General features: G+C 37.4%; 5 protein-coding genes across 6 annotated transcripts; all 5 read right to left on the reverse strand.

Moving 5' to 3' along the window:
• Positions 1-1,176: 1,176 nt before the first annotated feature.
• On the reverse strand, positions 1,177-3,772 carry LOC106424857 (protein NRT1/ PTR FAMILY 4.7). The gene is made up of 4 exons (XM_013865605.3): positions 3,614-3,772; positions 3,418-3,523; positions 3,053-3,270; positions 1,177-2,661 (listed from the first exon to the last, which is right to left on the reverse strand). The coding sequence occupies exons 1-4, from the start codon at positions 3,677-3,679 to the stop codon at positions 1,321-1,323; spliced, it is 1,731 nt and encodes a 576-aa protein (XP_013721059.3). The 5' UTR covers positions 3,680-3,772; the 3' UTR covers positions 1,177-1,320.
• A 2,413-nt stretch (positions 3,773-6,185) lies between these two features.
• BNAC03G51530D lies at positions 6,186-9,718 on the reverse strand. 2 transcript variants are annotated; one of them, XM_013865639.3, is made up of 6 exons: positions 9,573-9,718; positions 9,159-9,498; positions 8,043-8,176; positions 7,439-7,586; positions 6,528-6,634; positions 6,186-6,388 (listed from the first exon to the last, which is right to left on the reverse strand). In XM_013865639.3, the coding sequence occupies exons 2-6, from the start codon at positions 9,490-9,492 to the stop codon at positions 6,347-6,349; spliced, it is 765 nt and encodes a 254-aa protein (XP_013721093.1). In that variant the 5' UTR covers positions 9,493-9,498; positions 9,573-9,718; the 3' UTR covers positions 6,186-6,346. The 2 variants fall into 2 exon arrangements, with proteins under 2 accessions (XP_013721093.1, XP_048606693.1); XM_048750736.1 differs by having other exon boundaries at positions 9,619-9,711.
• A 991-nt stretch (positions 9,719-10,709) lies between these two features.
• Positions 10,710-13,872, reverse strand: LOC106424905 (LRR receptor-like serine/threonine-protein kinase FEI 2). The gene is made up of 12 exons (XM_048750737.1): positions 13,635-13,872; positions 13,408-13,543; positions 13,235-13,306; positions 13,060-13,131; positions 12,909-12,980; positions 12,727-12,798; positions 12,588-12,659; positions 12,384-12,490; positions 11,785-12,294; positions 11,449-11,703; positions 11,231-11,364; positions 10,710-11,150 (listed from the first exon to the last, which is right to left on the reverse strand). Exons 1-12 carry the CDS (start codon positions 13,714-13,716, stop codon positions 10,920-10,922), a joined length of 1,815 nt encoding a protein of 604 aa, XP_048606694.1. The 5' UTR covers positions 13,717-13,872; the 3' UTR covers positions 10,710-10,919.
• An 833-nt stretch (positions 13,873-14,705) lies between these two features.
• LOC106424884 (tubulin beta-2 chain) lies at positions 14,706-16,979 on the reverse strand. Its single transcript, XM_048750738.1, has 3 exons — positions 16,509-16,979; positions 16,163-16,432; positions 14,706-15,692 (listed from the first exon to the last, which is right to left on the reverse strand). The coding sequence occupies exons 1-3, from the start codon at positions 16,900-16,902 to the stop codon at positions 15,004-15,006; spliced, it is 1,353 nt and encodes a 450-aa protein (XP_048606695.1). The 5' UTR covers positions 16,903-16,979; the 3' UTR covers positions 14,706-15,003.
• Positions 16,869-22,029, reverse strand: LOC125583575. Its single transcript, XM_048750740.1, has 4 exons — positions 21,842-22,029; positions 21,691-21,761; positions 21,336-21,375; positions 16,869-19,813 (listed from the first exon to the last, which is right to left on the reverse strand). The coding sequence occupies exon 4, from the start codon at positions 19,786-19,788 to the stop codon at positions 19,417-19,419; it is 372 nt and encodes a 123-aa protein (XP_048606697.1). The 5' UTR covers positions 19,789-19,813; positions 21,336-21,375; positions 21,691-21,761; positions 21,842-22,029; the 3' UTR covers positions 16,869-19,416.
• Positions 22,030-22,129: the final 100 nt, after the last annotated feature.

A 22,129-nucleotide genomic window follows, 5' to 3' on the forward strand; every position in this document is an offset into this window, starting at 1 on the left:
AATCGCATCCACACAGTCTTAAGCCAAATTATAATCTGTTTTAATACCCATCAGTCTTGTTGCAGATGATAAAGCTGAAAGACCATCTCTGCAACCTTCGTACAAGGGTTGCTTTCCAGCATCCAACATATCATAAAATCTCATAGCTTCTGCATTGGGTAAATCTTCCCCTCTAAAATGATCATTTACCATCTGCTCAGTACCTACACCATAATCTACATCCATTCTAATTGGTTCTTCTAACCTAACCGCAGGCTGAGGTTCGCTAGTACTACCATATTCATAATCAGTTTCTCCATGATGATACCAAATTTTGTAACTTCTTGTAAACCCATTCAAATATAGATGAGTCCAAACATCCCACTCTTTAATAATCTTTTTATTTTTACAATTAACGCAAGGACATCTTAACATACCCGTTTCTGCTTCCGGTTGTCGTTGAACTAACCCCATGAGTTCGGTTATACCTCGTTGGTATTCTTCCGTAAGCAATCTCGTGTTCGGATCCAAATGAGGTCGATCGATCCAAGAATGATAATAATTTGAAGAGGACATGCTTTTTTCAATCAAATTTGTGTGTAAATATAGTATGTGAGAGGATGAAGAAATGGAGTGAATGAAGAGGATGGAGGTGCGGGTATTTATAGATGACAGTACCGAGGAAATTCCGACGGAATCCCGAGGCAACGACTCTTTCCTCGGAATTTTTAAAATCCCCCAACGGCTCTCTAACGGCTATAATATATCCTCGGATATTCGTCGGTTTTTTCCGAGGAATATAATTTCCTCGGTATTTCATCGGTATTTTCCGAGGAAATTCCGAGGAAACCCAAATTTTGGGTTTTTTCGAAATTTCCTTGGAAATTCGTCGGAATATTCTGAGGATCTCATTTTCCTTCAGAATGTCCGTTAGAATTACGCTGTTTTCTTGTAGTGGTAGTGGCTGTTTATCAGACTACGTACAATAATCCTTCTCTAGTTTGGAGCTGCATCCTTCATCTTTGTCCAAAGCTGATTAGAGATCACGCTCACAGGTTTAAGTACCCTAGTATTGATAAACGTAGCAAATGTATGTATACTGCCTTTTTTTTCTAACCACATATATGTGTGTACTACCATTATGTTTTAATAATTATATTAATCACATTTCCATGGACAATATAAGATTAATGCTAATTAAACTTATAATCGTGACCGTAAAAATTACTCTAGCATCATAATAACTTCTTCTCCAAGAAAGTAAGAAACCATACCCTAGCCATAATGGATTACTAGTTAACAGATAACAAGGTACCCTATATAACAAGCTCAATACACATGCTAGCTTTGGTTGGACCGGTACGCATAACGCCTAGCCCAAAAGAGATAATTCAAGAAATTAATCCCACTAAGCACACACATGAGCCAGTAAAATCTCTCGAGGTGGTACTCGTTCAGATTCTTCCCCAAAAGCCATGGAGTGTCTTGGTTCAAACCCGTGAAGAAATTAACCGCCGAGACGAGAACAGAGCTCAAGTAATATCCCATCGCAAGAGACGTCCAAGAGAGCGAGGTCGCTAGGGAACGCATCGTTGAAGGAGCTTCGGTGAAGAAAAACTCCATCATACCTGCTAAAGTGAAGAGATCCGCTGATCCAAGAAACACATATTGCAAAGCTATCCAAAGAAACGTTATAGGAAGCGGCGAAGAATAAGAAGAAGATGCGTTGATGCTTGAGCAGCAAGTAACTTCTTTAACAACAAGCTTGCGTTTCATTTCGACCAAGGCTGCTACCGCCATTGCGACTACAGAGAGGACGAGTCCTGTTCCAATGCGTTGGAGATGGGTTACGCCTGTTTCGGTTTTGGTTGTTTTTCTAGCGAGAGGGAGGAGGAGGTGGTTGTACGTTGGAGCTAAGATCATTGTGAAGACGACTGGGAATACAGGCAATGCCGCAGGTGGGACGGTTAATGACCCGAGCTTCGTGTTCATGGTCGAAGCTTGCTGGATAGAGAACGTCGAGAGCTGAGCTAGACAGCAGTTAAGCATAATGGTAGACATGAAAATTGGTAGTGTCTTGATGACTATCTTCACATCTTTCACTTGTTCCTCCGTGCAACGGAGCGGTCTAGGTAAGGAGTCACGCTCTCTCACAGCTTCATCGAGGAACGATCCATCTCTCTCGCCATTTCCCTTGGCTATATTGTCTTTGCATTCGTTTCTTGTATGACACGTAACTACGTTTCTTGAAGTTCTTTTCTTATACTTAGCGTATAAAGCAGCGGTTAAGACCTTGAATAGAGTCGTGATGGGACTTCCACTAGGAACCTTGAGGCGATAAAAGCGGGAACCGGCCAAGAAAACCGGAACCGAGATCAAGATCGCGGCCGTGGAAACACCGAACCCATAAGACCAGCCTTTGTTGTCTTCGAGCCAGACCACGACCGTGACCGCTATTAAGGCACCGCACGAGAGGCTAAAAATGAAGTAGTTGAAGAAGAAGGATCTTTGTCTCCTCCCACTCGGTGTTGTTTCGTCAAACTGTTCCGCTCCGTGAGGGGGCAACGAGCCTTTTATACCTCCAACGCCGAGAGCTACTAAGTATAGACCCACGTAGAGAACTACACGAGCCCATGGCTCCGTGGAGTGCTCGTGTGCTTGGACCGTTAGTACCAATAAGCCCTGTATGCTCCGGAAATTAGTATTAAAGATTTGATCAAAATATTTTAATTTCAAACAAGTATCTAAGATTATTAAACTATTTCTTATAGCTAGTATATAACACACATACACACATTGTCGTACAAAACCATTTTAGAGTTTAAATTTTTGTATGAATGCACTAATGACACTTAAGATAGTGGATTTGTAAAACTAACTAGACCATACAAAATTACAAATAATGAGATTACCTACTCACAGTGTCTACTTTTTTAATCTATATTTAATATATATTGATAACATTCTTTGCTAAAGTCCATTTCACATGACCTGGTGTTAGGTATAGTAATCTAGGTTTTAAATTTTTAATGTAATTATCTAAGTAGTTGATATTAATGAAAAAAAATCTAACCAAGAATTCGATGGCGGCGCTGACTAGATAGATATGGAAAGTGGTGAAGAAAGCATCTGCTAAAAATCCACCAAGAAGGGCCAAGAAAAACGCCGTTCCCATGAAAGCAGTTACTGCGTTTGCGGCTCCTGACGGCGAAAAGCCCATCTTTGTTGACAGATACAATACTAGATTGCTCGCGTTTGCCAAGAACGCAAGGTTCTCCAAAACTTCCACAACTAAATATGGACATACATAAATATATAATCCCCATTAATACACCTTACAAAATTGATGTTGTGAATGAATTTGTGGTTGGTTATAAATGTATTCAACCATATGATCAACGAGTTATGACCAAATATATAAGTTTTAGAATGACTTACCCAAGACAAATGAGGCAGCAAGCATACCACCATGGTAGCCACGCAACGCTGGTCTATTTCGCCAATCTACGTATCCATTCCACACGCTTAACCGGTTTGCTTCATCCTACATGATTAGCATAATCATAGCAAATCTAGCCAACACTATCTGAAGTTTTAGTTGGATTTGAAAGATGGAGAGATAACTAGAACTCACCATTTGTTGAATCTCTAGAGACATGGTCATTAAGTAACAGCTGTTTTGGAGAATGAAAGTGAGCATATGATTAATGGCAGTAGTGTGTGGACATTTATAGAGAGAGAGAGTAGAAGTTAAGGAGAAAATTTTGGTGTGTGGTTATTACGAACAAGCGAAAACTCTAGAGACTAGACGTACTTGGTGTTACTGTCTTTGATGTTGACTCTTTTTTTTTTGTATTTCTATGGTATGTTTCTTTCCTCATTAACAAGGCACACCTTACATATCCTACAAGTTAACTTAGCCGATTTTTTAGCTCCTTTTGTTTACAAATTTTCAATAACGTAAACTGAATAAAAGACGCATCAGCTTTACTCGTAAAATCCAAAAATTTAGCACAAACAAAAAAATTACACTCGTAATCAACTGGGCTAAGGTTAGAGTACCTTACACTAAATAGAGATGGATTGAGATAATAATAATGTATATACAAACGTGAACTAATTAACTAATTATATATGGGTTGTTTAGTGATTTCATGTTAACTAAAAAAACTATAGAATAAAAACTTATAATGTTGCCAAGTTAATAACAAATGGCGAGTCTATGGGATTGAGATTCCTTAACAATTGAGTCAACATGCTTAACCATTGATATGTCCCACGGACCATGCATGGTTTAGCATTTTGTTTCGCTTTCACAAGCTATAAACAAATATCTTGTGGAATTGCCATCGTAGTATCTTATCTTTTCGAAAATTTGAAAAGTTGAATTTGGTTAGAAGTAATTGGAGAATCCTAAATTTTAAACCGGTTGATAAGATATCGGTTTGATAGTGAATGATCATGTTGTACATAAGAGGCGGTGAGAAGGACTCGACCATTTCTCAAATCTTATTGGTTCATACGCCAAAATAGAAATTCGGCTTTGTTATTATAATACTGAAAGAACAATTGATATGAATATATCATATGCAAGTTGTCGACAGCATTTAACTCTTGTGATAACGATATTCTTGTTTCATTCACGTTTTGACCCAATAATATTTCTCACTGTATATACTGCATGCATGACTGGGTACCTTTGTATGATTGGGAGTGGAATAACAAACCAAATCAATGTGAAGTAAATGTAAATCCAACCAAAAGTTAATGAGATGATTTTAGCTTGGTAAATTTACATCTTAAATTGCAATTTTTCGCCAAACAGAACCATACATTATTAGTAAGCATATGTATATATGAAACAAAAACGTAAATTCAAATGAACACCAAGATCATGCAAACTGATTTATATGCAAATAACAAATATTCAGATAAATCAAAATCGATGTGGCTTCATATCTACAGCGTTAGTTTGCAAAATTATTCTTAACTTTTTTTTCCAACGTTATAGGAACACTAGCCGGTCGACAAACCCAAAGCCGGTTATAACATAACGAAATGAAAGATTGATTTGCTTCTAATTTTGTAAGAAGTAATATATAAATAAAAGTTTCCAATTTTCGTTAAATTCTTATATATGTTTAAGGCAAAAACATTAGGGTCAGCTTTGCCTAAACCAAATCGGTTCGTCCATGCTTAATTTTAACATGTGCATAAGACAAAGTTGTATGCTTTGGTAAATCCCCATGAGATTGGGTATATCACTTTTGGGCCACCACCACCCCTGCTGCAACAACCACACTCCACCACCCTTCATAAAACGCTTTCTGTGGATGATAAATTTTTGACAGGATCAAAATTTTATCAATCGGTACGATAATATGATAAGTATAACCATCGATCTTCCACAATCATCCAATTTGGGTGGTTGCCTAGTTTGTCCCGCAATTTACGAAAGGCCCCCACCCTTTCTTCTTACCCATACAACTCTATAATCTCTAGATGTTACTACAACACTCTAAACACTCATAGAGTTTAGCTCTCACATTTCAACTTTCCACCAACTCCATTTTCTTTCAGTGGGTGAAAGACTGACTAACACATGTACATCTATCAACTGGACCATCTGTGTTTTGGTGTAAAATTCAAAATATTAAAGGCGATCATCCGGTTGAAAATACTTTTTGGGTCAAAAAAAAAAAGACATGTACAGAAATTATATGGATTCATCTGAATAAAGATGAATCATCAAATAATCTTTTAGTTTTCTTATTGCACATAAATTTCTGGAAAATTTTGTATAATCTTTCATTCTTACAAGTACGCTCAGTTACATAGTGGAATGCAAAAAAAAGAGCATATATTAATTAATCAGTATACATAATTTCCCAAACAAACTAGGTTTTCATATATCCATATTTAGAAACTCAACATCTCCACGATAGCCGTCCAAACATGTGCAAAATAGTCCACCACTAAGAGTCTAAAATGAAATTTACACATGATTAATAAAAATTTAACACGATTCAAGTTATACGTAACGTAGTTTTGGTTCTACCTGTCGTATATATCTATAGTTGACAACAATAATCAAAATATACTCAGTTTAAACCTTGCGTGGAGTGCCAAGTAAATACTAAAGTATAAAGAAACAAAGGAACTAACCCGTCTATTTTGTGATACGTTAAATGTCATCAGATGATAACTAAAAAGAAAGAAAGTGAACTTCATATTCTGAATGAACGTATTGATACGTACAAGGGTATACATAGATGAATCAAATACATTCACAATGGTTCCATCAATATGTGTATTTGTACATTTATTTATATATATCATTCGACCATATGTGTCGCTTGAGGATTCATCAAAATTTTATGTTTTCCTTCAAGTAGCATATGATCGATTGCTGCAAAGAGACCAAAATTTAATCACGTTAAACCTTATAATTAACCAAAATATTTACCGCTAGCCATTGCTTAATTTTGCTATTGGGAAGAAATTAGAAGATTAAATATAAACTTAGAGAAAAGAGCGTGAAAACTTACGAGCAGGCATAGAATGACACATGCGGCTGCCCCTGGGAACAATGCGTACCATAAATTCAAGTCATGAAACTTTGCTCCATCTATGAACATTAGTGGTAGGCTCGCCGCTGTAGTTTTTATTTGTTTATAAATTAATCAGATTAATTAACGAACACAATTAAGTGATTAACTATGACTTTTGTCACAGTAAGTAAGTTCATTAGCAAGGAAAAAGGAAGAATTGATAGCATCTGATTTCGATTAAAAAGAGAGAGAACGTTGTGAAGAGTACATGAAGGGATGTATCTATATGATCTAAGAGTTTTGGTTATTTCTTAGAGCATCTCCAACATGAATATGAAGAGGGTATCTAAGTATTTAAGAAAAAGAAAAAAATAATAAAATTAAAAATGAGAAAACAAAAATTCTAAACTTAAAGGGTTAACTTATCAGACAAAAAATGTAAGAGAAAATTAGTATTTTTGTTGACTTAAAAATAAAATATAATTGACTAACTATAATTTTTTTTAAAAAAAAATTTAGAAACAAACTTATATGATTTCTTATTGTAGGAGTTGCTCTTAGTGTATCTAAAAGTTGCGGGGGCAGATTATATTACTTTTGTCAGCTGTATGGACAATTGGGTATGGGTGATTGGACTCTGGTTTTGTTTCTTTATGGGCTTTAGTTTTGATTCATAATTTCATATAGTTTAAAACATGGGCTAAAAATCACATGGTATTTTTTAACTTACCATCTTTAATCCATTAAAATATTAAAATTACATCATTCAATATATTAGGTTGCTCAGTTTCATTTTATTAATTTTCGTCACTCTATGAAACTGGAAAAAGGTTTGAATTTTTTTTATTTATTGTGGTAAAAAAAATCCATTTTAGAAATTATATAGAGACAAATAGAATATAATTTACCAGGAGGGTGATTGGCACGAGCAATGACCATAAAAGCGATAGAAGCGGCGAGGGCAACACTCCGGGCGAGCCAACCTGGACCGAATACGGAGAACGCTACCACTCCAATCGCAGCACAGGCTATTTGAGCTAAAAACATATTGTATTTCTGAAAATGTAATAAAAAGACAAAATCATTAAATTGTTTAAAATAACTAAAATAACGACAATATTATGAACCATCATTTAAAGTTCCTTTTTCAAATGATGTGATGTGATCACATCTCTATGAACTAATAACATGATGTGATGGCACAAATAGGTTTTGTGACTGATTACCAAAATACATGAAAGTAATTAGGTGGAATATGTTTTCTTTCTTAATTTAAACAATAAAAAAAGAAAATAATGGATCTCTTTATTCCATAGAAAAGTGAAAGTGGGGAATTTCTTAAACTAGTTTGTGAATATAGAACTTAAATGTAAACATTTAAACCCTAAAAGTTAATTGACTTTGGTATGAATTTGCGTTTTGCATTCACGGAAAAAGACAAAGAAGCGTTTTCGTTCAACCACATGTATAATTAGATTGCTACTATATATGTAACATGTGTTTAAGGATTACCCGAGCAGCAGGAGCAGATGGAGTGGTGAAAAGAATGGCGCAGACCGCACCAAGTGGTGCAACTGACATTGTGATCCCTTTTGGAGATAACATTTGATCCATTCTTCCCAATATTGCCATCGCCGCAAACGCTCCTATTCACAAAAAAAAAAAGATGATTAGTTTTTTTTTTGTCACAAACATGATTAGTTAAGAACCATTAACTTTCAAGAAAAATCAAATTGTTCCAGAAATACTTTTTTTTGAAAAATGTTGTAATGGTAACATTTTTAACTATACAGTCACAATTACCATTGGATATCCGTTTGAAATTCAGATTAAAGCTCAAACCAGAGATGTATCTATACAACTCTAGCTGAGACACACATGATTTCATATGTGTTGGTAGAAGTCAGCTATAACCTTTGAATAATAGGTAGACCTATCTGTCAGCATAGGGTTTTGACTACAAAACAACTAGGATCCTCGAGAAATAAACATTAGTTTGACTATACCATATCTGTTTCACGATTCAAGTATTTACTTCAATTAGAGGATCACATAATATATTTAGGTATAATTCTTTCTCATACGCTATTTTACAGGGAATAGTTTTCTTCCAACCAGTTAAATTTATCTAGATTTCTTGCTTAAGCTAATTTCTTCACATTTATCCTGAAAAAAACATAACTTAATATCAAGGTATATTCGATAAATTGGTGTTTGACCAAAAAAATCGATAAATTGGTGAAATTGGAAATGCATGTTATATAAATGACCATTTGGCCGTAGGAAGAGCCACAATGTCTCTCGCTCTCTCTCCGTATTTTTTACTATAATATCTCCTCATCTTTTGGGTCAGACAGGAATTAATATTGTCCATTAATTATTAATTTTATATTCTTTTTATGTGTACCTCTTCTCTCTTCCTTAGTTTTTTGTTTTCAACTTTTATACCCTAATCGCCTGTTGTGGTTCTTCTGAATTAGAAACAAAAGGGCATCAAATTTAGATAAACACAAAGATGAAAAAACGTATTAGTAGTCCTTATGAGTTATGATCATTAGACAATACAAATTATGATCTTAATCACTGATTATCAATTAGCATATACGTTTCTTTAAAAAGTCAACTTACCAGCTGCGGGCCAAATGACATCACTCAGCAATAGAGTTGTTGCCGCCGCCTTCTTATCTGGCATCCAAGACTCCCAAGACGACGGTGCAGTCATGTTTCCCGCCGAAGCCACCACCGTGCTAACTCGCCGACGGTGGCTTAAAAACGCTGGATTTCTCATTTGGCTCCAAGATTTAAATTCAAAGCATCTATTATAAGTAGAACACCCGATAATATGCTTGCTCGGAACGGCGGTGAGCATTGCCTGAGATTTCAAAGTCGTCGTACTAGTGAGGTTCTGGCGAATAGGATGTAAGCGAACCGGAGTTAGTGGCTTCACCGGAGCCGTGGACATGGTAATCTGAGGTGGAGAAATAAAGATAATTAAGACCGCTCAAAATCTAGAAAAATATCACAAGAAAAAGGCTAAAATACTCTTCTTCTCTGTCCCCTTCACCAATAGGAGACAGGCAATCTTTACCATCTCTATTTATATATGCACGCAGCACGTATCTGCGTATGTGTACAAATACATACATAGGTAGATTAGCATATTCTTAACTTTTTTCATACTAGCCTTTTAATTATTTATGAATATACATATACATATATAATGGTATGAATGAGTTCACTGTCATGGTCGTAATTTTAAAAATAATAATTTTAGAGTACAATTTGCAAATAATTCATTAAAATTGTTTTATACATTTTCTATAAATATTAGATCTCAAAGTGAAGCCCAAACTGACTTCTGAGAGCTTCAATCGCTATGTGAAACCAGGATTGTTAGGTCAAAAACATATCTAGTGGAAGTTGAATTTTCATTAGGCTACCATTACTACTTAATTTGATTATAGTTATGTAAAACAATAGAAATCTTTCAAAAGTTGATTACTGTACTTAACGAAAGTGCTAATGACATCAGTGGTCTCTTGTATTTATACATCTATATGTAAATTAGTATCATATTATCAATTACATTACGACATAATATCGTGTATTGTATATACGTGTGTAGCAACTTGCAAAGCGTATAGGGCAAAAAAAAAAAAAAGCTTTGCCCTTTTAGGGGGTGGATGGGGCTTGGAAGATAGACGAAAGACCCTTCCATTAAACGAAAGGTCAAATATTCAGAGAGGATAACATTAAAATATCCCACAAAGGAAAAATCACAACTTTGTCTAGTCTCATACATTTTTTCTTTAATTAAATCTCTGCATTTTCTCATATATGATCATTTTAAATTGCGATTTTTGCGGGCAAATACCATACACAAAATTCTCCTCATTCAAGTATGTATATTTTCAAAAAAATTTATGAAGAATAGGCTATATTACATAAACAAAAGGTCAATATTCAGAGGACAACATTAAAATATCCCACAAAAGAAAAATCAAAAACATTGTCTAGTCTCATACATTTTTTTTTCTTTATTTCTTTTCTGTTATAAGATCAAATTTGTAATATATATTTTTGCTGAAAATACCAATTTTTTAATACGTTTTTTTTAACACCAATTTTTAAATACATATAATTCTCTTCATTCAGGTATCTAAATTCCTTTTTAAAAAATTATGAAGAATAGGCTAAATAGCATAAAATAAAATTGCAGACCTTGTCTTCTGCTTACAATGTCGCAAAATGGAACATTTCATTACTAAACATTAACGTGCACAAGAATAATGCACCATCCTTCAAATTATAATTTACAAACAGAGTCCCTCGGTGCAAAACCACAATCATAATGGAAAGCAGATAATAAATCAAACCGGAGCATACCCACTAACAGTAATCAGAATGGGAATCATCGTAGTAATCGATAGCAGAAGATGGCGACATTACTTCTTGCTCAAGTAACTGAACCACCTGATTCATGGCCGGCCGGTCCTCAGGGTTGGCAGCTGTGCACCTCGCAGCTATCTCAATCAATGCCTCAGCAGAGTCTTCGTCCACGTCAGCACATCTCTTGTCCATTACATCCTCTAATCTATCCTCTTTCAACAAAGTGTTCATCTAAAAGAAAGAAAGAAAGAACATTTTAGTTAGAACCCTAAAAAAGCAAAAACAGAGCAGTTCTTCGTTTTGTCTTTTACCCATCCGACAACGTTTAAGCCTCTTTTAACGAATGTCGTGTCTGTTGGTCTCTTTCCGGTAACGAGCTCGAGCAAAAGAACTCCAAAGCTGTAGACATCAGACTTCTCCGTTGCTCTACCGTTCTGCAGATACTCTGTTTCCAAAACATATAACAAAAGTTAGAAACTTTTTGTCAAAGATTCATCAGAAAGTAGATATAGCAGAGAGAACAAAGGACCTGGAGCAAGATAGCCAAAGGTGCCAGCTACCACGGTGGTAACGTGAGCCTCTTCGTCAACAAGAAGCTTCGCAAGTCCAAAGTCCGAGACTCGAGGCTCTAGCTTATCATTGAGTAGAATGTTGCTTGACTTTATGTCACGGTGAACTATCTTAGGGCTACAATCATGGTGCAAATAGGCCAACCCCCTCGCTGAACCTAGAGCTACTCTCAATCTAGCGTTCCAGTTCAACAAACCGTCTTCTTGATCTCGTTCTTGCGAGACAAAAAAAAACAAAACAAAGATCAGTATGAATCATAGGCTGAGATCAAAGAGAAGATATGTGTATTACTTACCGTGGAGGAGATGGTCTAAGCTGCCAAGAGTTAGATAATCATAGATGAGAAGTCTTGAAGTAGGCAAGCGGCAGTATCCACGCAGGTTCACTAGATTGATGTGTTTGACACTTCCTAAAATCTCAACCTCTCGCTCAAAAACTCGGTCTGATCCTTGTCTACTCCTGTCTATCTTCTTGACAGCAAAAGTTCCAAGATCGTTCATCACCATTCGGTAGACGGTGCCAAACCCTCCTGAACCAACAATGTCTTCTTCGTCAAGAGACTCCAGCTTCTCGATCAGCTCGGTCGAGGAGTATGGAAGATCACCGTGGAATGTAATCAGCTTTTTGCTTGTTTCTGATGGTTCTTTTTGTTTCTTGACTTCAGTGTACTTCTTTACTGTTCTTTCCTTCTTTGAGAGCATCCAAACCCAAAGGAACACAAAGATGATGATGAATGCAACCGCCATTGTAGACATTGCTCCGATCAAGATGCCTTTGATCAAGCGTGACGATCTCTTTGGAGGATCTGTGGAGAGAAATCAAGAAAAGTTTAGCCAAAGGGAGGGAAACTCAAGAAACAAAAAGAGTAGGTTTAGTAAGTATTAAGAAACTTGCCTGATTCATCATCAGTTACTGCGTGAGGAAGAACAACAGGGAAGCCCATTGATGATCTACATGGCTTGTGAATTTGCGATCCACAGAGGTCCAAGTTACCAGTGAATCTAACCCATATACAGACACAAAAAACCATAGTCAGAATATAACATCCTCCTATTCTAACATAACATTCAGCACAACTAAAAGAAGAGAAACTCTCACGATTCAGGTCCGAATCTGCTGAGCACTCCGATATCTGGAATCTCCCCAGAGAGAAAGTTGGCTGACATGTTCCTGAATCAAACAAAGAGTTCAAGAACAAGACACAAGCTTCCACACAAGGCTTGTTGTGTGTACTTACAAGGAGCGTAAACGTGTAAGACGACTCATTGAAGAAGGAATAGCACCCTTGAGTGTATTGCTTGATAGATCCCTGCAAAAATTAAAAAAAAAAAAAGCACTCAAACCATCAGAAACTCTTTGGAATTGATCAAACATGAAAAAAATCAAAAAGGCTAATAGAGTTTTGGTTTTGAATCTTACAAGATAGTAAGAAACGTGAGGTTGCCGATACTCGGTGGAATCTCGCCTTGAAGAAAGTTACCCCTCAAGTACCTGAAAGAATGTTTAAACAGATGACACCAAATGTTTATGGCTCAACACTCTCAATGTGTGAAGAAAAATGGTGACTTACATAGCTCTGAGCTCAGTGCAATTAGTGATTTCATCAGGAATTGTTCCGTGTAAGCTGTTTTGATGAAGTGCCCTACATTACTCAGAACCCGGTTTTTTTGAATGAATTAAACAAACTACTATACAACTTAAAAGACGGAAGCTTTAGTACTAAAAAAACAAATCTAGCCACTCACAGTCTTTGCAATCTACTAAGTTTCCCAATGCTAGGAGATATTATCCCTCCTAGTTGCATGTAAGGTAAGTTTCTGCATCATCATCCAGAGAGAAAAAAATACAAACAGTTCAGATCAAAAGAAGAGAAGATGGAGAGTGAGAATGTGATAAGAGTAGAGAGAGCATTGTTTACATAGAAACGACTCTTTGGTCCTGAGGATTACAGGAGACACCAGTCCAAGAACAAGGAGACTCGTCTGAATCTCTCCAGTTTTCTAGTGAGTTCCTCGTATCGTTGAATCCGCTTTTCAGCTCCAAAAGAGCATACCCTACACGATCAAAATCTCAAATCTCAGATTTCTCACCAACCAAAAAGAAAAAGGGGCAAAGACTTAAAGAGAGAAAGTGTATACTACTAACCATCGAGACTGAGAGCAAAAGAGCATGAAACGAAAACGGTAGCTGCAGAAATTAATGAGAGAGCCCAATTCAAGAAACCCATTTCTCTGATTCTAAATTAGAAGGAGGTTCTTAAGCTTGATTCCAAGGAGAAGAGAACACAAAAGGTAAAAAAAAAAAAAAGATATCCCCAAATGAGCTAAGAGGTGGAAGAGAGAGAGAGATTTTAGTGGTTGGGTGTGAGGACTACTACTCATCATGAATAATCTTTACTTTTGTTTTTCCTCAAAAGAATTCTTTTTTTTTTTTTATCTTTCTTTTTTTTCCCTCTTCTTTTCGAACTAAGTGAATGGAGCGATTTTTGAAATTCTGTCTCTACTCTTGGAGGGTTGTGCACAGAGAAGAGTGAGGAGACCCGTTGCGAGAGGAGACATTATTCAAAAATCATCTGTGTCTAAGATTGAATATACTAACACTCGCGAGTACAGTTTGTACACCTACTCGCTACTGTTTTAAGTCGGCAATGGGTCAATGACAGCGATTCGTTTACCGAATCTGTACCTGAGACGCAAGTGAGCGAGTGGAACGTTATCTGAAACTCTGTCGTTTCTGTATTTGCTTTGTCTCGATGCGTTAAAAACAAATGTTTACTCTCACCAAATCTACTGATTCCGTTAACACTAATCGCTACTGTCGTCGTAATATTTCAATATAAGTCAATATTAAAACCTAACCAAATAATCGGAGACTTGTTTTATTGATTTTTTGTATATGCTAGTTGAAAAATATTAACTAATATTCCCTCTGTTTCTAAATCTAAGTAGTTTTAGCAAAAAAAAAATTTGTTTCACAACATAAGTAGTTTACATATTTCAATGCATCTTTTTCATTTATTTGCGTCACCAATGAAATAATGTTAGATTTTTAATAATTGATTGAATTAATTGGTTAAATGATATATTATTTTAAATAACAATTTTCTAAATATTTGTGCTTTTAAGCAAAATTACATACCATTAAAAACGGAGGAGTAAATTTTAACAGTTACTTGGGTGAATATTGATGTTAATAACAGATGGTTTCGCACCCCAATTTAAACAAGATAATTTTTTTTATTTTTGAAAATAACAAGATAAATTTGACCTACTAAACAAGTAATAAAAACGATAACAGCCATGTAAAGGCAAATATTCAAACGATAACCAAACCGAAATTAAGAACATAGAGTAGAGAAATAATAGTCCACAAATTAAAAGAGAAGATCCTAGAGAATTGTCCATACAAACCGAATAAACCTGCAACCGGTAATTGAGGTTTTCTTTTCTTTTTTCATAAAGTACCAAAAGACTAAATTTTTTAAAGGGAGGTGTGACGTTGACGTAATAACTCCTCAGTACTCTTCCTCCTGTTGGTATTCTCCTTCTTCCTCATCCTCGTACTCACCTTCCTCATCTGCTGTTGCATCCTGGTATTGTTGGTACTCCGAAACCAGATCGTTCATGTTGCTCTCCGCTTCTGTGAACTCCATCTCGTCCATTCCTTCCCCTGTGTACCAATGCAAGAAAGCCTTCCTCCTGAACATAGCCGTGAACTGCTCACTCACACGCCTAAACATCTCCTGGATCGAAGTCGAGTTTCCAATGAAAGTTGACGCCATCTTCAGACCAGTTGGCGGGATGTCACAGACTGTTGACTTCACGTTGTTTGGGATCCACTCCACAAAGTAGGATGAGTTCTTGTTCTGCACGTTCAGCATCTGCTCGTCCACTTCCTTTGTGCTCATCTTGCCACGGAACATGGCGGAGGCTGTGAGGTAGCGACCGTGTCTTGGGTCTGCAGCACACATCATGTTCTTGGAGTCCCACATCTGCTGGGTGAGTTCAGGGACAGTGAGGGAACGGTACTGCTGAGATCCTCTTGAGGTGAGAGGAGCAAAACCCACCATGAAGAAGTGAAGACGTGGGAATGGGATAAGATTCACAGCAAGCTTGCGGAGGTCGGAGTTGAGCTGACCAGGGAACCTCAGACAGCAAGTCACACCAGACATAGTGGCAGAGATCAAATGGTTCAAATCACCAACTGCACCCATGATAATGAAACAAATATGAGAGCCAGAAAAACACATACAACATGGGCACCAAAACGTGCTAAAACAACAATATATTAAAGCAAACAGTACACTATCAGTATCACTACTACAACACAATCATTAATCATCAATGTATTGTGCTAATAAGAATGACAGGTAGCAGTTTGAGTATTTATTAAGGATATGTGAACAAAACAGACGAACACAGAATAACGAACGAGTGAGGAAGCATATTAACAAAAACACAGAGCCAATAAACCAAAGATGTTACTAATGAAATCAATAGCACACAAATATAACTGGAATGAACATCAATCAGGTGATATAACTTGCAGACCAGAACAGAATACAAAACAATGATATGCTAACTATCTACAACAGTCCATTTTAAGCATAGAGAGCAACACACTAATCTAAGCATTAATGAAGAGCAAGATTGGATAAAATGATGAGATCTTACAGCTAGGGGTAGTGAGTTTGAGAGTCCTGAAGCAGATATCATACAAGGCCTCGTTGTCAAGAACCATACACTCATCAGCGTTCTCAACAAGCTGATGAACCGAGAGCGTAGCGTTGTAAGGCTCAACAACGGTATCAGAGACCTTAGGGGAAGGAAACACTGAGAAGGTAAGCATCATCCGATCTGGGTACTCTTCACGGATCTTAGAGATCAGAAGCGTTCCCATACCAGATCCAGTTCCTCCTCCCAAGGAATGGCAAACCTGAAACCCTGCAAAACCAAATCACTCTCTTCAAACCAAAACAAAAAAAATCGAATAGATCTAGAAGATGAAGTTACTATATACCTTGAAGACAGTCACAGTTCTCAGCCTCCTTACGAACAACATCGAGCACTGAATCGATTAGCTCAGCTCCTTCAGTGTAATGCCCCTTGGCCCAGTTGTTACCGGCTCCAGATTGCCCGAAGACGAAGTTATCGGGACGGAAGGTCTGACCGTAAGGTCCAGATCTGAGACTGTCCATGGTTCCAGGCTCCAGATCCATGAGGACGGCGCGAGGGACGAATCTCCCGCAGCTTGCTTCGTTGTAGTAGACGTTGATGCGCTCGAGCTGCAGATCTGAGTCTCCCGTGTATCTACCGGTTGGATCTATGCCGTGCTCCGCGCAGACGACTTCCCAGAACTTGGCACCGATCTGGTTACCGCACTGGCCTCCCTGGATGTGAAGGATCTCACGCATCTTCGGTGGAAAGAGTGTGGAAACGGAGAGGAGAGATCTAGGGCTCCGAGATTGAGATCCGGAGAAGAGAGTGGGGACGTAAGTGTTTTTTTTTTAAATGAGTGAACAGAATCAAGATAAGAGTGAGTGAGTGAGTGAGTGAGTTTTTATTATTGCTCTGTGTTTTATTTTCCTTTTTTTTATTATTTCCCTCCTAAAATATATGTCAGACGCGCCGATTTGTTTTTTCGAGTTTTGAAATTTGAAATGGTAGTGCGTTATTTTCTATATTTATTTATAACGTACAGATAAAAAAAAAAAAAACTCTTTTTTCGTAATTTCAAATTTTGATGATTTACGACAATCTGGGCACATGCATTAGAGCATCATTATTTTTTCGTAATTTCAAATTTTGATGATTTACGACAATTTGGGCACATGCATTAGAGCATCATTAATCCCAAGAGCCAATTTTGGGGTCTTAATGATTTTTTAGTAATTAATGAAAGTTAAGAGTTTATACTTAAGAGACACGTTTTTTTGTAACTTTAATGGTAAGTTCTTAATTTGGGGTTCTTAAAAAAAATGATTAAACTTAATTATTTTTAAGATTAATTATAATTATTAAATAAAACATATTAAAATAAAACATTTTAAACATTAATTTAATACAAAACATTAAAACAAAATAAGTAAAAATCACGATAATAATTTGAAAGATACATCCGAGCTCAGTTGTCTTCATAAATGTCCGAATTTAGTCCACATATGTTCAACCAAATCAGCTTTTAGTTGTTCATGCATTGGGTTATCACGAATTCTAGTTCGAGCATCCATCATATTGGCGATATTTGTAGGCATTTCCCTATCAAAATCGAGATCGACATGTGAACTTCCGGTGTCTTCTTCTTGTTGGAACTCTTTAAGATTATATTGAGTGTATCCATCTCGTTCGTCTTCTACTATCATGTTATGGAGTATGATACATGCTCTCATAATCTTCCCAATTTTGACTTTATCCCAAAAAAGTGCCGGATTTTTAACGATGGCAAAGCGAGCTTGCAAGACTCCAAAAGCCCGCTCGACATCTTTTCGGACAGCTTCTTGTTGTTTAGCAAATAAAGCTGATTTTGGGTCTTGTGGTAGTGAAATTGATTGGATAAAAGTAGCCCATTTCGGATAAATACCGTCGGTGAGATAGTAAGCCATGTGATACTCTCTTTCATTGACATAGAAGGTGACTTGCGGAGCTTGACCATTAATTATGTCATCAAAAACAGGTGAACGATCAAGAACATTGATATCATTTAAGGTACCTGGAGGTCCAAAAAACGCATGCCATATCCATAGATCATACGAAGCAACCGCCTCCAAAACGATTGTTGGTTTTCCCGAGCCACGTGAATATTGCCCTTTCCAAGCGGTGGGACAATTCTTCCACTCCCAATGCATACAATCGATGCTTCCTACCATCCCGGGAAATCCACGAGCCTCACCAACATCAAGTAAACGTTGAAGATCAGTCGGTGTTGGTCTTCTTAGGTACTCCTCGCCGAATAAATATATTATGCCTTCCACAAAATGTTCCACACATGACCGAGTAGTAGTTTCACCGAGTCGGAGGTATTCGTCAACAGCATCAGCCGCAGTACCATATGCCAAGACACGAATGGATGCTGTACACTTCTGGAGTGGAGAGAGACTATTCCTTCCAAGTGCATCTTGCGTTTGTTGAAAGAATTCAACCTCATTGGAGAATCGATCAACAATATGCATGAACAATCGCTTGTTCATTCTAAATCGTCGTCGGAAGAAATTTTCAGGATATGTTGGCGTTTCACTGAAATAGTCATTCCATAAACGTATGTGCCCTTCTTCACGATGTCTTTCGATATAAGCCCGTTTTTTTCTTTGTTTCCTACCTTCTTCTTGATGACGCATGGATAAAGTCTCAAAGGCTTGATTAAAATATTGATTAAAGTAATCATCAAGTGAATCTTCAAAATTATTTTCTGAAGAAGATGCCATGTTTGTGATTTGGTTTGATCTTGGTTTGGTAAGAACAGAGAATGTGATTTGGGTTTGGTAAGAATACGGGAAGAGGGAATATAAGTGTTGATATGAAGCTTGGTTTACACGGGAATAGGGAATGTGATTTGGTTTGGTAACAAAGCTTGGTTGTTTCGTTTGGTAATTAGAGAGAAAGAGAGAACAAAGCTTGGTTGGTTAGTTTTGTTGTGATATGTGAACGAGAGAGTGAGAGATGCTTGAAGGCTTTATACTACTTGAAATTGATTTTAATACAAAGACAGTCACGGGAACTAGAAAGAGAGCAAAGACAAAATACAAAAGTCCTTACAAGTCCATGTGACATAAGAAACAAAGACATGTGAAACAAAGACAATGCAAAAAGAAAGACAATGCAGAGACATGTGAAACAAAGACAATGCAGACACAAAGACAAAGACAATGCAGACACGGTCACGGACTCAGTACAACAAAGCTGATCCATGTGAGAGAAAGACGGTCACGGACTCAGCCTCTTCTCTTCCTCTTACCATCACCCGTAGAGGATTGTCCTTCTTCTAGCTTGATTCCCGCCTTCAACACCTTGAACCTCTCCTCTGTCAGCCTCTTCTCTTCCTCATGCATCATTTGCACCATCCTTCTGAACTCAGGTGCAATGTCATCTTCTTCTTCCTCCACCCTAATCAAGTACCCCATACTTCTCCTGTATTCATCGCTTGATAACTCCACGATATCGTCTTCTTCTTCATCTGATATCTCCACCACTTCTGCTTCAGTTGGTGGGATATCCTCAACATCATCGTCTGTATCTTCTCGTGGGAGAGGTGGTATGATGCCTCCTGCTGAGAGGCCACAAATAATTGGTTTTCTTGCCTCCATTTCTGTATGTGTGTCACTTGTTCCCCTGAAAAGCCAAAAACAGAAACAGATGAGAAAAGACAATACATATAAATAACACATCAATCTAGATAACACATCAACTTATATAAGACAATACATATATATAACACATCAATTTCACAGCAACATTGATAGCATTGACTAGAAATATCTTACATAAAAACACTCGAGGTTAAAGGATTACATTAACATTTCACTAATCAGTTTATTCTTAAGAGCCACTTCTAATTCAGTAAGTGGCTCTGTTCTCGCAAGCAAACTGTCAAGCAGTTTGGACTTGTTAACCTTATCCTTCATATTCAGTAACTGGGTCTGTTCTTGCAAGTCCTTCTGCTTGAGCTCCCACATTTGCTGAAACCCTTGCAGAATCTTCTCTTCTTCTCCCACTGCCCTTTTACCCTTGTTGGCTTTTGCTGCCTTAACGCCAATAGGCCTAGCTGTTGGAGAAGCCTCTCCATTGACACTCGGCATAGATGTTGATGACTGAAAAGATTGTTGTTCCCCCACCCTCTTTCTTTTTGCACCAGAACTTTGTTGACTACTTCCATAAGTCCCACACCATTTTTGATCATTCCTAAGCTCCCGCCAGGCATGCTCCAATGTGAACTTAACCGTGTAGTCGTTGAAAAAAATTTCATGTGCAGCCTTCAAAACATCATCTTCATTCTGGCCACTGCTCTTCTGTTTGGATGCAGCGTCATATGACCCCACAAACTTGCAGACACCTTCATTTATCTTTCCCCACCTTTGCTTACAGTGGCTTGGCTCTCTCTTAGTGAAACCAACCACCTTCGGACTTGCATTATAATAAGAGGCAATCCTCTTCCAAAATGTTCCTGCCTTTTGCTCATTCCCAACTACTGGATCCTTGGAGGTGTTAAGCCATGAACTGATGAGGACCAGATCTTCAGCTGTTGACCACTTACACCTTTGCTTACGCTCCTCACCAGTTTGTGCACGTGAAGAATATCCTCCAACAGCTGGACTAGGTAACTGAGATGGGTTTTCATTGGCTGGACTAGGTGAAAAACTCAGTAACTGAGATGGGTTTTCATTGGCTGGACTAGGAGAAAAACTCAGTAACTGAGATGGGTTTTCATTATTAGGTAACTGACTGGTTAGTAAGTCTAAAAAGCTAGAAGATTGCCTTTGAGAATCCATAGGGAGGAGAATGATGAAGAACGATGAAGGAGATGATAAGAAAGTGAATGAGGAATTTATGTTTATAGATTGCAGAGAAGGAAGAGAAGAAATGAAGTTTCAGATGCATTGATGACAACCAACAAACAAGTTCACATTTATCTACTACATTCACTTCTAGCTAGATGGCAGAGAAAAAACGAGTTGACATTTACCTACAAACTACACTTCTATTAATCACATTACCATTTTCTATCTAGCCATCAATTTTGTTTATCACACAACCATTTTCTAACTCAAACCAACACATTTATTACACTCGATTCAATTCAAACCGGAACTTAAAGCAATTAGTTTCCACAACCAAAAAACAGAGTAACACTAACCTTAATTTTGCTCTGAACCTTTGGTCGATGAACCTTGATCCTGCTATATGTAAACAGAAAGACAGAAACAAAAAGTATTTCATACAAAAAGCCAAACAACTAACAAATCAAGCGTAATCAATCTATTATAATGCAATCTATTACATAGCATTAACCATTCCTGATCCATCTGTCTTAAAACAGTTTGTTCTTAATTGAAACAAACTTATTCAAACAAAATGTTCTTCATCCATCAATCTTAAAACGAAACATACCGAATCAAAAACATCAGAAACAACAATTAAAATCTTCGAATCAACAGAGCATGCAGATTCTAAATCATTCACATGCAAAATCCATAGAAGAACTGCTTAACCTTTCAATTTGAGATGAGCCACCGAGTGAAATCTTGGAGGAAAAGACCCACCGAGAGACAAAACCAACAAACTACAAAGAAAAACAACCGATCAGACCAAGAAAATGCTTAATCTAAGACATGCAAAACCAATAACAGAACAACCGCTTACCTTTCGATTTGAGGAGAGGAACCGAGAGAGAGCTCCGACGCCTCGAGGAGAACCAGCGAGAGAGAGGTCGCCGACGGAGCCACTGAACGAGACGTCGCCGAGACAGCGCCGACGAGAGCCACCGAAGGAGAACCAAATCGCCTTTCGCAGAGAGAGATTTTGAGAGAGCTTTCGAGAGAGAGAGAGAGAGAGAGAGAGAGAGAACGCGTTCGTAACCGAAGAAAGAGCGTCTCTACGCTTGACGCGTGTCAACGAAGAGGCGGGCCTTCTACGCCTTACGGAAGAGGC

Source organism: Brassica napus, chromosome C3 (genome assembly GCF_020379485.1).
Source record: "Brassica napus cultivar Da-Ae chromosome C3, Da-Ae, whole genome shotgun sequence".
Lineage (NCBI taxonomy): Eukaryota > Viridiplantae > Streptophyta > Magnoliopsida > Brassicales > Brassicaceae > Brassica > Brassica napus.

Bases quoted from the DNA above. Each gene is read 5' to 3' on its own strand.
- LOC106424857 (XM_013865605.3), bottom strand. From the start codon at position 3,679: ATGCTCACTTTCATTCTCCAAAACAGCTGTTACTTAATGACCATGTCT. The intron at 3,524-3,613 runs GTGAGTTCTAGT...CTAATCATGTAG, and splicing joins CTCTAGAGATTCAACAAATG to GATGAAGCAAACCGGTTAAG. The intron at 3,271-3,417 runs GTAAGTCATTCT...GTCCATATTTAG, and splicing joins TGCTGCCTCATTTGTCTTGG to TTGTGGAAGTTTTGGAGAAC.
- BNAC03G51530D (XM_048750736.1), bottom strand. The intron at 7,587-8,042 runs GTAATCCTTAAA...TTACATTTTCAG, and splicing joins CATCTGCTCCTGCTGCTCGG to AAATACAATATGTTTTTAGC. The intron at 6,389-6,527 runs GTAAGTTTTCAC...GTCTCTTTGCAG, and splicing joins GTGTCATTCTATGCCTGCTC to CAATCGATCATATGCTACTT.
- LOC106424905 (XM_048750737.1), bottom strand. From the start codon at position 13,716: ATGGGTTTCTTGAATTGGGCTCTCTCATTAATTTCTGCAGCTACCGTT. The intron at 13,132-13,234 runs GTGAGTGGCTAG...TGAGTAATGTAG, and splicing joins CTTAGTAGATTGCAAAGACT to GGCACTTCATCAAAACAGCT. The intron at 12,491-12,587 runs GTGAGAGTTTCT...TATATGGGTTAG, and splicing joins AGCAGATTCGGACCTGAATC to ATTCACTGGTAACTTGGACC.
- LOC106424884 (XM_048750738.1), bottom strand. From the start codon at position 16,902: ATGCGTGAGATCCTTCACATCCAGGGAGGCCAGTGCGGTAACCAGATC. The intron at 16,433-16,508 runs GTATATAGTAAC...TTGGTTTTGCAG, and splicing joins GAACTGTGACTGTCTTCAAG to GGTTTCAGGTTTGCCATTCC. The intron at 15,693-16,162 runs GTAAGATCTCAT...TCATGGGTGCAG, and splicing joins CAAACTCACTACCCCTAGCT to TTGGTGATTTGAACCATTTG.
- LOC125583575 (XM_048750740.1), bottom strand. From the start codon at position 19,788: ATGGAGGCAAGAAAACCAATTATTTGTGGCCTCTCAGCAGGAGGCATC.